General features: G+C 33.1%; 1 protein-coding gene across 1 annotated transcript; it reads left to right on the forward strand.

The window, feature by feature from the left end:
- Window positions 1-3,266: 3,266 nt before the first annotated feature.
- Window positions 3,267-10,987, forward strand: LOC145569166 (monodehydroascorbate reductase, chloroplastic/mitochondrial-like). The gene is made up of 17 exons (XM_081628526.1): window positions 3,267-3,534; window positions 3,627-3,816; window positions 3,926-4,025; window positions 5,808-5,885; window positions 6,089-6,160; window positions 6,378-6,496; window positions 7,208-7,292; window positions 7,822-7,911; window positions 8,265-8,366; window positions 8,491-8,580; window positions 8,881-8,961; window positions 9,354-9,425; window positions 9,514-9,608; window positions 9,738-9,826; window positions 9,947-10,009; window positions 10,110-10,150; window positions 10,623-10,987. Exons 1-17 carry the CDS (start codon window positions 3,525-3,527, stop codon window positions 10,734-10,736), a joined length of 1,491 nt encoding a protein of 496 aa, XP_081484652.1. The 5' UTR covers window positions 3,267-3,524; the 3' UTR covers window positions 10,737-10,987.
- Window positions 10,988-15,313: the final 4,326 nt, after the last annotated feature.

Consider the following 15,313-nt stretch of genomic DNA (forward strand, 5'->3'; position numbering starts at 1 on the left):
TTTCGGATTTCTCTAGTAGTATTTAGGAAGATTTTGCTCGGTTTTAAGGAATAAAAATAATTGTGTAAATAATATAGAATAATTAATTAATTAATTAATTAAATACCAATTATTCACCAATAAATAACTAAGAAAATCAGATTTTCTATACATAGAAAATCCGAATTTCCTAGCTAAATAAATGGGAATTTTCGGCCATTTAATATAATTAATAAAATATAATTTTGCTTTAATTAAAATATCCGAAATATATAAATAATCCGGTTTTTTAAAATAAGATAAATGGATAATAAATCTTATCCAAAATAATAATTAGATTTCAAAATACTTTTGGCACCAAAATTCAAATATCATTTTGGCTCCAAATAATAAATTTACTAAAACACCCTTTTTATAAAATAATTCCTAATTAATTAATTAGAAAATACGTATTAAAATATGGGGTATTACAGGGACACTTGGCATAATTTCGTGAAAATTTTTCCCTCCAAAATGCTATTTTTTTTTAAAAAAAAATTCTATTAAAAAAATTAAAACTATTTTAATAAATTTTATATATATATATAGGAATTTAAAGGATAGACATTAATAAATTCAAATTTCAAAAAAATAAAAAAGAAGTGTTATATAAGTAATTTAATTACAATTAACTCTATTTTAGTTGACTACTAGATGTAAGCCCGTGCGATGCACGGTTCTAGTAAATCATTTTATTTAATTTAAAATTTTGTAAATTTATGAAGATCATTCATTAAATATATGGATAAAATTCCTAATATCATAAGATAATTTTTATAATTTTAACCCCAAAGTTATCTTTTGTTGCTTTATTTATTTTATGTGATGCTTGAATTTAAAATCCCAAACCTTATTCACTAATTTTGCTTATGTGACAATTTAAATTTTTAATTCAAAAAAGAAATGACAAATCTCGTTTTTTTATTGATCAAAATAAGTCTTTTGCCTACGCGTTTATTTAATATACTTGTTCGGTTTAAAAGGTTAGTCTCATTTATAATCGTTTAACTATTAAAAATTATGGGAAATTAGTCATATGAGATATAGTTTTATTCTCGATTAGTATATTATTAAAATCAAACTTTTATAATATTTGTTATGGAGAGATTAAAGATATTTGCGATAAAAAAATTTGCATCCATATATGTAAAAAAGATAATTTTTTTTTTGAGAAGATAATTATTGGTTTTTAAAAATAATTTAAATTTTAACTATTCTCTATTCGTTGTTTTTACCTATGTGTCAAAATTCTTAAATCTTATTCGTCACTTTTGCTTAGGTGGCGAGTAGATTTTTTAATTCTAAAATAAATTATTAATCTAATTTTTCATTGGACAAAATAATACATTTTCTTATGTGGCGCGCCAAATGCTCCCGAAAAATGCCTACTTTATTTATATATATTAGATTTATGATTAATAAATCTTACTTTTTAAATCCGTGCATTGTACGGGCCAAAACTAGTATATATATATACTAAAAGACACACCAGAAATGACATGTGTCATCTCTTGGTGTGTTCTTAGTTTTTTTTCTTTTTTTTTTTTAAAAAAAAGTTTATTGATTAAGGAAACAAAATATTTACAAAAATAATATTTTTTTTATAAATATTTCATATTAGGGTCTGTTCACATTTACTGAACTGATTGAACTGAATAGAGCTGAAATGAATATTTTATGAGAGAAGGAAATTAGGAGCTAAATTGAACTAAACTGAACTGAGTGGAGCTGAATTGAACTGAACTGAAATTAAGCTAAAGTGAACAAGCCTTTAATATGTAGTATTTTTATATTAAGATAAAAAGATTTCACAAATCTTTATAAAAGTTGGACAACCATAAACCAAAACTCATATTCTTAAATTAATTTGTGACTTGTTTTGCAACAAGAAAAATTATTGCTCGGATTTTTTTCCTACTTTTGTTTTAGTTGTGTTTTAATTAAAAGCTACAACTAAAAATTAAAACCAAATCAACATATGGATCGATGTATAATATTCTTTTATTACTCCACTAATTTATAATTATAATACAGTACTTATCAATCAATAATCTATAACTATACATAAATATAGATTATCGTGCATGGCACGAGATCTAACCTAATTACAATTGGGATATAATATTCTCCTAAAAAAGTTATAAAGAAGAATATAATACTCCGTACGAGTAATAAAAAATAATGTTTAATTTTCTAAATGCGTGGTTTTCAAATATCAAATATATGTAATATGCATTTGAATATATTTATTATTGAATCTATATTAATATATTAAAAATGCGTTTCTAAGACGTCTATGTGCCACGTAGACCCCTCATTATGCCATGTCACATACTCAATTCCTCAGTACGACACGTCGCCCACTCAATTCTTCAATATGCCATGTCATCCACACAACCAACATTACTTCATATGTGTTTCAACTAAATTAAAAAAAATGTGGATGAGAAGGCTTGAACACTCAACCTTTTTGAAGAAAGATCATTGTTTAACCATCTAGAATAATTTTCACTTATGTTCTAATCTTGCATACAAAAAAAATTAATGTGAACTACTATATTACAAAAGTATTGAAAACGCATTCTCTACTATTAAATGCCTTTTAAAAATTAGCAGTTGCACAATTACAAAAGTAGCAAAATCGGGGCAACGCCCGGGCTATTCACTAGTTTATGCATTGAAATCTGGTACAAAATAATGATGAAAATAGTGTGAGTTGTGGCGAGAGTTTGGGACAAGGCTCAATACGTCTAGATTGACCAATATAGCACGGGTATGACATAAATGCCATTTTTAGCCGGAATTACTCCAATGAAAAGGATTAATTGTTTTAATAAGATCAAATAAGTCCATCATTAATTGATTTGACATATAGAGAATAGAAACCACTAACTAGTAACCACCAAAACCATTATCATGCATGTACCGATGTATTCGAATCACATCTAAAGTTGGTAAGTTAGATGTAAAGTATTGATGGGTGTACTAAAAATATTTTTATTGCAAAGTACTGTACTTATTGCTTCACTCTCCACCCATAAGAGTGTATATTGGCACATAGCTCTTACGAGTTTAGGCTGTTTAGTGTTCCGTGCTATTTAGTCCTTGGGTCTTTCGTTTTTTCACATCGGTCTCATATCTTGCCATACGATCACATCACGAGCCACTTGTGACGGATTGCGATCCAAAATCTCTGCACCCCAGCAGCCAAGGCAATTTCACTCCGCACTGTTTGAATTTCAATCGTTAAATTAGGCTACCCGATAACAGTTGCAGGACACTGCTACCAAAAAATAACTTCAACTACAGCAGCTACTATTATTAGAAACAAAAACACAACATACTTTCTTCAATTCATATTGTCCAATTCTCCATTTTCATCTCTCTCATCAACAACACGACCTTTGAGTCTCAGTTAAAGCCATCTCCAATAATTATACAGTACTTTAATATTATTTAATTCAACAAACACCACTATTTATTTTAATCATCAAACTTTACTTTCGATGTCAACAGGTTCAATCAATCCCTAAATTTTTCTCTCTCTTTCAAATTTTCCAGATTTTCATCATCATTTTCCTAATTTAATTTTAATTTTTGTTCTTCAGTTTGTAGATTAATGGCGACTATGTCAAACTCACTCTCACTTAAACATGGCTACTCTTTATATTCATCTTCTTCTTCATTTTCTCTCTCCAAATTCCACTCTAAACCTCCGTTCGTCGCTTCTAGAACCATCAATGGGAATCGAAGTTTCTCCGTCGCTGCTTCTTCCAGTTTCTCCAACGATAATCGAGAGTATGTCGGTATATCTTATCAATTTTATTTTTGAATTTTTGAAAGTACAATTAAATTTTTGGATTGAATTTATTTGGATTGATTTTTGGTTGATGAAAATGAAATTTAGGTATGTGATTGTTGGAGGTGGAAATGCGGCGGGTTATGCGGCTCGGACATTTGTCGAACATGGATTGGCTGATGGCAAGCTCTGCATTGTCACTAAAGAGGTTTCTTCTTGATTTCAAATTGGTGATTGATTGAGCTTCTAGATATTTTTGGCTTCTCCGTCTGGATTTTGTTGTCGCGTTACTAGTTCAAATTACGATATCAACACAACTAATAATTCCTGAGAGTTAGTAATGTTGTTTACCATACTTAAACGGAGATCATTTCATATTATCTTAATTTATACTTTGTGTTACTAGATAATGTAGATATAGTTTTTGTTTGATCCGAAAAATTACAAAGTACAATTTTATGGGAGCAATGATTTTGTAGGGAGTATAACTTCCCATGTTCAACCAAACAAGTACGTAGTCACACTGGCGCGTAGTATAGTTGTGTTTAATTTGAGATTGAAGTATATATTACAGGGTACGTTTTGCCTAATGTTCATTGTAGACTTGCAGTTACATTTGTTTTGTCATGTTGACATAGGAATTGTGGTGACTTTGAGAAAGGGATTAACGAAGTATGGATTGGGAATTGAAATCTGATATGGTGCAAAAGTACCTTGATCATGTGTGTTGTAGGCAATTCTAGCTATATGGTAGACAGTTTTAATTCATAGGTTGAGGTAGTGGTTGAAGCACGTCCAGACTTTCTTGTCTTAGATTAGGAAAACAAATTGCCATTTTTTTTATCTCAAAGACTGGATGGTTCAAATTGCCTCAAATTGTTAGCTTGTTTAGGGGGAGGGGATCCTGAAATTACTGTTTTGTCACCCGTTGTGTTGTTCGCGCCTCAAATTTTGCTGAGGCAAATGGGGAAAAGACGTGATGGGTGAACGGGGAAGAGATGTCGAGTCAATGTAGTCGATTTTGCTTTGGGTTTATAGATGAAGGTAGTTATCACCAGGTCTGTGGTGCATTTGACACACGGATAGTGTTGTGGGAAATTGTTCAGTCACTTAACTGTGTGATAACTTATTTTTGAATTAAGCACCTTGTTATGTGGTTCATGTCATGGGAGGTCCAGAATGTAATATGAGGTTTTAGGACTTTAAAGCAGCTGTGTGTCAGACTTCTTCTGCAATTGCTATTATTTGTTGAAGTAGTGATTAACCATCATCTCATGAGCCAAAGTTTAGTGCATTGCTAATTTTCTAGTAGATAAGTTCAAGAGAAAGGAGGAAAAAAGGAAAAACCCCGAGCTTTAGTGTTCAAGCTAATCTGTTTTGTGGAAAAATTGTGGAAATGTAGTTATCCTACAGCATTTTGTACTTTGTGAGCAGGTAGAGGTCTCCACCAGGCTAATAGGCTGTAGTATTAGTTTTGTTGGGATACAAAGTGTTAGGAGATAACATTTAGCCGTATTAGTGGCATGAAACTTTTTAGGTTTGAAATTGTTGGAAAGGCATTCTTGAAAAGGGGGTAAGGTTGTAACTTGTAAGTCATTTTCTTAGAACTTTACCTTCGAATAGATTGTCCAAATTCCCATAGGATAGGTTGGATGCAAAATAAGAGCATAGTCTGAGTACATCAGTTTAATGATATCGCTTTACTTGTCTGTACTAGTTTATATTATTTGTGTGGGTACTGTGTCACTGATGTTCGTTTGCAGGAGAGCCAATGTGTTTGTAAACCACTTGTACCTATTTTCTTAAACACTGTCTATAGTTGTATTTGGTTTATATTAGATGTCGTTCAAGTACTGAAATCAGAATTCCTCCCACCCCAATCCCAAACAAGGAAAATTAAAAAATTTGAACTGAATTTCACTTATTAAGCTACACACTGTTACATTTGTGGATTGTTCTGTTAACTGTTGACGTATCTTTTTGATGCAAGGCTTATGCACCATATGAGCGTCCAGCATTGACGAAGGGCTACTTGTTTCCGTTGGATAAGAAGCCTGCACGACTACCAGTAAGACACCAGTTTCATCTTCTCAGTTGGAAAATTTTTGCCAATTTCTTTATGTTGCAATTGTAACTTAAATAATTTCAGACTTGGTGAAGTAAAGTTATTAATCATTTAGATTTATTATGATTTCTTAAGGGTGGAGTGTTGGATTCCCTGTATATAAAATTTAGTGTATCTACGGCTCTGACTTCGAATTGATTTTGAAGGGTTTCCATACTTGCGTTGGATCTGGTGGTGAAAGGCAGACTCCGGAATGGTACCAGGAGAAGGGAATTGAGGTAGCTTAATAATCTTCTTTGATGTTCTGTAATGCTGGCTGTTCTCTTGATCTTTCTTGTTTTGTTATATTTGGCTAGTTAGAAAAGCTTTGTACATGACTAAAGAGTAATAAATTTCAACTTTTGTCCTTACAATTTATCTGTTTTTATTTCTCATTTTTGGCTTTAGTGCCTAGGGAATTGTGACATCTGTGTGGTATATTTTGTTTCTCCACAGATGATTTACGAGGATGCTGTGACAGGTGTCGATATTGATAAGCACACTCTACAAACCCAGTCAGGCAAATCACTGAAGTACGGGTCACTTATAATTGCAACTGGTTGCACAGCTACAAGGTATTATCATCTGTTTCTTACTTTCTTTACGTGATTTGCTCTCATTTTCTTATAAAGTGAAAAATGCACTCTTTAATGCAATACTAGTGGTTTATACCAAAGATATCTTTCTTCAACAAATCTTTTAACATGATAGCTAGCTGATGCATATAGTTTTCTTGCATGGACTCTTAAGCCTGATTTTGGGGAAAAATTTACATGATTGGTTCCTGCTAGTGAGTTTAACCTTTGGTTCAGTCTGATTTGTTGCAAGCATTATAGTTAAGACTCAATGAGCTTATGAGCATATCAATCCATGATGATACATGCTAGGCCATGCTTAAATCTGAATGTCATGTTTTTGAGGCTATGTCAACTTGTTTAGTATTAAGTAATGTCTTCTGATACTCCAAAGTTGTTAGTGGCAATATTTATGATATGATGTGGACTGTGGAGGACTGGAAGTAGAATATCTTGTGTCTAAAAATCGATTAACATAACATTTGTTTTTGGATTTCTATATTTTAAATTCTGAAAGAATTACTCTATTATAGTTTTTGTGATCTTTTCTCCTTCGTTATCTCTTATTTTTTATACTGTAGTTTCTAATCTAATAATGCCTTTTTATTTATTTATTTATTTTTTTTTTTTATTTTTTTTTATGGGATCATCCTGCTATTTCAAGAATGTTGCAAAATCTGAGAGACCCATTTTCATACCTTTTCGTTTCAGGTTTCCAGAGAAAATTGGAGGAAACTTACCCGGTGTGCACTATATTCGGGACGTGGCAGATGCTAACTCCCTTATAGAATCATTGGTAGTTCAACATCCTTTCTGGGCTTAATTTTGTTGTTGATCATTTAATAGTGCCCTATGTAGACTTATGAGCTGCTTGAAGCAGAATTTATCATCTAACATCAAGCTATGGATTCAATGCCCATTATCGTCAAGATTCGAGGGTGATCTCTAGAAGTCAGTTGTTTATCTGAGTGACTGACTTACAGATCTACATATCGTAACTCTGAATATTGCATAATTGCTTCACACGGGGATTTCGTCTCTTCAACTTTGGTTATTTATTAAAAGAATGTTCATGACTATATACATTACTGAATATGGAGTACCATCTTTTTTAAAACCTATGTTCAGGCGCTTCTTGATCTCTCCAATTATGGAATTTTACATTCCCTTCCATTCTCTATAATTGTATTTGCTTGTAGTCACTAAATGTGTGCTTTTTTTTTTTTTTCATCATGAAATGAGTTTGAGGTACTAGTTGTACTACTAGTATATAAACATGATGTTTCTATGCCTGAAGATTAAAGATTGTGTCTTTCATTATGCAGAAGAAAGCAAAGAAAGTGGTGGTGGTGGGCGGTGGCTATATTGGCATGGAAGTTGCAGCTGCAGCTGTGGGTTGGAACCTTGATACAACGGTATGTATGGACAATATGCCATTTGGTTGAAGTTGGATGTTTTAATATTTAGTTGATGCATCTAAATTGTAGAAGAGGAGGAAAAATGAGGAGAAAGTAAGATTTGTTACTTTGTGCAATTGCATCTGGATATTCTAGCAATTAAGATACCAAGGATTCTTTTGCAAACTGGCTGTATTTGCTTTCCAGTTTTGAATATAGAACTCGAAATAGGGTACATCTAAGGTTAATGTGCCAAGTTTTTCTGCAATATTCTTCCGGCAGTTATTAATGCTTTCTCCAATGTGTACATTCAATTTGTATTGCTTTGATTTAGCACTGATATCTTTCTCTTGGTTGCTTTGATTAAGTAGGTCATTTTTCCTGAAGACCGTCTTTTGTCAAGACTGTTTACTCCTTCACTGGCCAGGAAGTATGAAGAGTTGTATGAGCAAAACGGGGTCAAGTTTGTAAAGGTTGTCACTTTGTCAACAACTTCTCTGTCATTTGACTAAATCCTTGGTAGATTTTTTTTCCCCTTTTGGGATAATTTATGATTGATTGTACAGTATTAACACTCAGTGATAATAAATGATATAGGGTGCTATGATTAAAAACCTAGAAGCTGGTTCTGATGGAAGTGTGGCTGCTGTCAAACTCGAAGATGGTTCTACCATAGAAGCAGACACTGTAGGTTTGCTTAATTTTTTTTTTTATTATTTTGTATTACTTGCTTTGAATTTCTCCCCTCTGCATGCATTTTGTTTAGTCATAAATTTTAATAAAAAATTGATTTATTTACTGGTGGTTTTTTCTATAAAGAGCAAATTGGAACTTGACTAAATTAATTTCAACCTGTGCACTTATGGATTAAAATTGATTTATTTACTGGTGGTTTTTTCTATAAAGAGCAAATTGGAACTTGACTAAATTAATTTCAACCTGTGCACTTATGGGATTAAGGCTTTGATTGATTGATTGATTGTGCAGATAGTTATTGGTATTGGAGCTAAACCTGCAGTTGGTCCTTTTGAAAATGTTGGCTTAGATACAACTGTTGGTGGTATTCAGGTGATTGCTAATTCTCTTTTGGAACTTCGAAGTACTCCCTCTATTTCAAAATGATGATCACTTAGTAATTGTTACTCACTTTGATATGACTCATAGTTTATGCAGCGGACTTTCTATTCTAGGTGTAAGGTTTTTGTAGCAATATTGTTGGTGTAATTTCATTGTTAGATTGTGCAGTAAGCATGGTAGTCACATGTACTAGGTTTGCTGCATAACTTCATTTGCGGAGCACTGTATTCCTAGATCTGTGTGCCTAAGCCTGCTGAAAGTAATAACAAAGCATCACTCTCTGTAGATGAACTTCATATATGTAGTCAGGTTCTGGTTTCTTTTAGAATAAATACATTATGAGTGCAATGCAGAACATACGCTAAATTTTGGTTTGGTGTCAGGTTGATGGTCTGTTTCGCTCCAGAGTTCCTGGAATATTTGCCATCGGAGATGTTGCAGCTTTTCCATTGAAAGTACGTTAAGCATTCTCATTCTATTCAATATTTTTTTCCCCAAGGCGTTGCTTTCTCACACAGGAAGTGATGTATACATGTTTGGCAGATGTATGACCGTGTTGCTCGTGTTGAACATGTGGACCATGCCCGTAAATCAGCTCAGCATTGTGTCAGTGCACTTTTGAGTGCTCGAACTCACACGTAGGCCAGACTATTTGATTTTTTCTTTTATTCATTTTTTTTTAATTTTCTTTTTAGATGAGTTATTGTGGTTCTTCCTGACAAGCTATCAGTCATCTTTCTTGATAATATTTTCCTGCCTGAATGTAGATATGATTACCTTCCCTACTTCTACTCAAGGGTATTTGAGTATGAAGGGAGCCAAAGAAAAATATGGTGGCAATTTTTTGGGGACAATGGTAATGATGCTGCTTAAAATAATTGTGTAGTCTGCTTTTAACTGCAGCAGAGTTACAATTTGTAATTATGACTTTATTAATCATGTACTTTATTGCTTATAATGATTAACTTTTTAACAGTTGGAGAGACAGTTGAGGTAGGAAACTTCGACCCCAAGATTGCTACATTCTGGATTGATTCTGGTATATTCTATTCATCACCTTCCTTCCTGCTGCTGTTTTATTTTCACTGTCACGGACGATAATTCTTGAGCACTTCTAACAAGCCTTGTCTACTAAACAGGGAGACTGAAAGGAGTTCTTGTTGAAAGCGGAAGTCCTGAGGTACTTATTTGTCTCCTCGTAGTTGAATTTCATAAATTTGTTTTATTTTTTAAAGTTAATGCGTGGTATCCCCTTCTAAATGGCATAGGTTGTTCATATGTAATCTTGAAGGCTGAAAAGTTACTCTCAGTATTTTTCTAAAATTGAAAAATGATGCTCTTCTTGATTGAAATTAAAGATTGTATTGTAAGGCGCTAGGTCTTGGAACTGTATTGCATATATAAGGTTCATTGATCCCTCAAATGAGTCAAATCTTTGAAACTACAGCGTGCTGATAATCTCATAATCTTAACTTAAGCTTAAGCATGATTTATATTGAAAGACTTGGATTGTACCCATGATTTTCACGAACAGTGTTACAATTACTTTTGCCAGCAGGATTTTTTTATCAGCTTCACATATCACATATGCATGTATATTCATAGTTTTGTTTTGATTGGAAGTAAATGCTGATATCTTATGATCATTTCAGGAATTCCAACTTCTTCCCAAAGTTGCTAAGGCTCAGCCTTTCGTTGACCAAGCTAAGCTGCAAAGTGCATCATCAGTTGAGGAGGCCTTAGAAGTTGTTCGTCAATCACTTTAGGCTGGGGCAACAGTTTAGGTAGGGCAAGCAGCTGATTAGTTCTGTACTCAGCTCAGCCATTTACACTGGTCAAATTTTATGGACATGTAACAAATAATCGAGTTTTTTTGCACTTGATAGCGAGGTGAAACGAAACTGTTGGCGGCAGGCCATGGCTTTCCTGTATTCTACATGCCCATCTAAATAAAAACTAGTTTTTGACCCCCGTTCGATGAAGGGGATGCTTTTTGTTCATCTATATAGTCACACCTACATGAAGTTGGTATATACTTTCTAACACTTATATTTGTCATACTACCTCAGCTATTGTAATCAAGAACAGTATCCTCTCCAAAATGTAGAAAATAACTTTTTGTCTAAAAAAAAATATTTAGAAAGAGTCGAAATCCCATGTTGTAGATAAATCAAGGTCTAAGGCTTGTGGATCTAGTTGTTCAAATCTTCTTAACTTTAACTCGTGACCTTAGATTTCTCATTATATTGATAAGATCCATTTGTATTTACGAGCACCTTAAGATAGCATTACCTAAATAGGTTAACCTTATAAAATTCTTGTGAATCTATAATTAAGGGCAAGGTTCGAATGAGGAAAGCCTTAACAGTGAACCGAGATAACTAGAGATGTGGAAGGCGCATTAGTCGATAAAATTCTTTGAGGAGCTGAAATTAAGCATAGAACTAGAGATTCCTAAATATGTCAATCTTTTGAAATTCTGGTGAATCTATAAGCAGACAAGATACAACCTAACAATTGAAATATCAGCATGCATAGCCACTTTAATTTACTGAAAAATATACAAAAGCTGTGTGAGTTGGTAAGGAAGAGAGTTTTTATTTATTTTTTTATTTTATTTTTTATATAATGGAAAGGTAAACAAGAAGTTAGGCTAATCTTTTCTCAAGACTATACCCTAACTTATCTATAAATTGATCGATATCTTGACGAGCTTGCATAAAATGGCTCAAAGAAGCAACATAGTCTGCTCTATTACCCTTTCTATAAATGTGGTGCGAATCAACATAGGTGAAATTTCGAATCAACTCCTTAACGTCCTCCATTAATAGCTGAATTTTCCATGGGCATTGAGCCTTTCCCTGCAAAGTATTAATAATAAGCAAATTATCCCCTTCAATAAATACTTTTGAAATATTATGGGTATGCGCCAAAAGAAGACCATTACGAAGGGTCGTAGCTTTAGCAATAAGAGGAGTATTCATACCAATATTAAATGAACGACTACAAACATTATTTCCAAAATGATCTCTTAGAATAATGCATACAACCCTTGAACCAACAGAACCATCAAAAATTGTTTTAATAACACTAGGGGGAGGGGGCGACCAAGAGACACGTATACTCCTAGGGGTAGGATGAGAAGGAGTATCCAAAGAGAAGAGTTATATATGAAGGACATAGACGGATAGTTAGCCCCATAAGACAGAGGATGAGGAACAATCAACTCTACTTAATAGGGAAAGTTTTTACTAGGGTAACATAAGTGCTGTCTACCTCCTTCTTGACATTCACTTTTAAGTTCTAATATTTCACCGAGTATACATTTACAAGGCCTTAGAGCATAGCCATCCATTGCCCAAGACATTGGTGGTCATCACATTTTTTATCAATTTCTCTCTCTTTCACCTCATTCATGCCCAACTCCCATACCCACTTATGCCCATGCCCTCCCATTGATTGCCCTTTAATTTTGTGGTTATTGATTTTCTCTTTCTTACTTTTACTCTACCCCACCATAACTATATGAATTAAATAATTAATAATAAATTATTACATTATTTAATCAACATTAATTAAATGTAATTAATAATTATTCATTATTAATGTAAATTGTGATCTAATAATCGTTAATTAAGTAAAAAAATGATAAGATGATATGATAACATATATTTGACAATACGATAATAAATCTTAAAAATACAACAATAAATAGAACATTTCTTAAAAAAAATTAGCATGATATTTAAATAAAGATAGCTAAAATTGCAATAATACATTATTGTCGATTATTATGCCTATTATTACCCCCAAACTTGAGCCACAAATGTTCCACTAAATCCGATTTTAGGGCTCAATGCATATCTTCATCACGAACACGAGCTCTATTAGACATGTAATTATCCAAACTTGCAATTCGATTTTCACTATTTTGATATTGAAAGGGTTCATTATTATTTCTGCTGCTTGAAGATGGAGGTGATGCTTGATCATATTCAGTCGGATCATAATATGTTGTATATGTATCTCGTTCATCCTCAACGATCATGTTGTGCATAATAATGCAAGCTATCATAATTTTTCCCAACATTGATGCATCACGAGCAAGAGTGGGATTTCTTATTATTGCAAAGCGAGCCTGTAATACCCCAAAAGCACGCTCAACGTCCTTTCTCATACTTTTTTCGTTTTGTGGGAGGGATATGGTGGGAATAAATGCTGCCCATCTAGGATATATACCATCAGTAAGGTAATATCCCATATTGTAATGGTGGTTGTTTACGACATAGTTAATAGGGGGTGCACGACCTTCAAACACATCGTTAAATAATGGAGATCTATCAAGAACATTGACATCATTACGACTACCTGGTGTCCCAAAAAAAGCATGCCAAATCCAAAGATCATATGACGCCACAGCTTCCAAAATTAATGTGGGCTTTTCGGCTTTTCCAGAAAACATCTCTTTCAATCTAAGAGGGCAATTCTTCCACCGCCAATGCATGTAATCGATGGATCCGAGCATTCCTGGGAAACCTCTTTGTTCTCCAATTCTCAATAATCTTACCAAATCTTCTTCATTGGGTTTCCTAAGGTGTTCATCGCTAAAGTAAGAGACAATACCTTCTACAAAATGTTGTAAGCAATCTCTTGCAAGAGATCCACTAATTCGAATGTAGTCTTCCACGGAATCAGCAGAGGTACCGTATGCTATTAACCTCATAGCCGCTGTACATTTCTGCAATGCTGAAGCACCAAATCTACCAGTAGCATCCTGCCTCTGTTGAAAGAACAAATGACGTTCTTCCAAAGTATTTTTTATACGGAGAAAGACATGTTGCCTCATTCGAAATCTTCGACGGAATAGATGTGCAGGGAACACCAGAGGATCTGCAAAGTAGTCGTTCCATAAACGAGTTTGTCCATCTTCACGATGTCTTTCAACAGGTTTCCTTGGTGCCCTCAGAATTTGATTTAAAGTTTGATATATTTCAACTGGATTGGACATCATTACTTGATCCATCATTCGATCAACAAGTCGATTTGTTTGTCTACGCCTTTCATAACGTTCATCATCACTGTCATTTGATAATTGAATTAGTAGATTACAAACATTTTCAGAATTTGAAGAATTGGAAGAGGAATTAGAAGAGTTAGAAGTTTCTTCTGAAGACATATTTTATGAAAGATCGATAGTTTAATTTGAGAATAGAAGGTTGAATGAAAAGCTAATTGATATAAACCATTTTATAGCACAATGGTGCATATATGCTATCAAAACATATACGTACACACAATAATTCCATTACTCAAAACAATACATGTCTTCCATTGAGTAGTCATATCAATTGTATTTTTGTGATAATTCATGTCTGTAAAGATGCTTGTATATTGATTCTTTAGGTAGTGTATTATCAATGCACCAGTTTTTTCAGTAAAAAATCGTTACTTGTTGCAGTGATACATACATCAATGCACTATACTCTTCAGAAAATAATTGATACTTTTTTGCAGTGATATGTACATCAATGCACCAGTATTTTAGTAAATAATTCATAAAATAATATATTTATTTAAAAGAAATACCAGTAATAAGTAAACATATATTAATAATTAAAAACGACAATTCAATAAAACATAAATATTAATATCTAAAACACACTTAAACTTAATTGCGGAAAAAAAAAAGAAATACAACAATGGTAAACATAAACTAATTAGAACCAACCACAATAACTTAAAGCGAACAATAATTAACTAATCTGATGGAAATAACTTCTTCACCAAACTATTCCTTAGCTCCTGATCTGCTTCAGATAAGTATGGCTTTGAATCTAGATGCTTGAACAACTCCATATTAATTTTCCTTTGCTTTCTTGCTTCTCTTTCCCTTTCTAACTGAGTCTTTTCCCTTTCCACTTGAAACAACTCTACTTCCTTTTCTCTCCGGTACTTTAATCTTGTAAGTTCAATTTCTGTTTCTGTTTGTCGTGTTATGTTCATGTTTTGGACCGTGTCCAACCAATTTTGCCATGCTTCTAATGGCATATTCGCCATTTTACTGTTACCTTTGTTTTTTGCTGGATTCATTGCTTGAAGGAAAGCCAAAACACCCAATATCACCACTGGTTGGTGTAACACCCTAGAAATTTCTTTCTTTTAAAATACCTGTTTTGCACTGTTTAAAACTTTAGATAGGAATATCTAAGACATTACCGCCACTGTGAAAACGGCTAAGGCAACTATCAAAGACACACAGCGGAAGACTAATTTCAAAACCTTCCAAAACAAGTCAACTTGAAAAAGTCAAGCAACGAAAGTAAAGTCAAACCAAAGTCAAACA

This window comes from Chenopodium album, chromosome 11, assembly GCF_948465745.1.
Source record: "Chenopodium album chromosome 11, dcCheAlbu1.1, whole genome shotgun sequence".
NCBI classification, from domain to species: Eukaryota; Viridiplantae; Streptophyta; class Magnoliopsida; order Caryophyllales; family Amaranthaceae; genus Chenopodium; species Chenopodium album.

Bases quoted from the DNA above. Each gene is read 5' to 3' on its own strand.
- LOC145569166 (XM_081628526.1), top strand. The intron at 5,886-6,088 runs GTAAGACACCAG...TTGATTTTGAAG, and splicing joins AGAAGCCTGCACGACTACCA to GGTTTCCATACTTGCGTTGG. The intron at 6,161-6,377 runs GTAGCTTAATAA...GTTTCTCCACAG, and splicing joins ACCAGGAGAAGGGAATTGAG to ATGATTTACGAGGATGCTGT.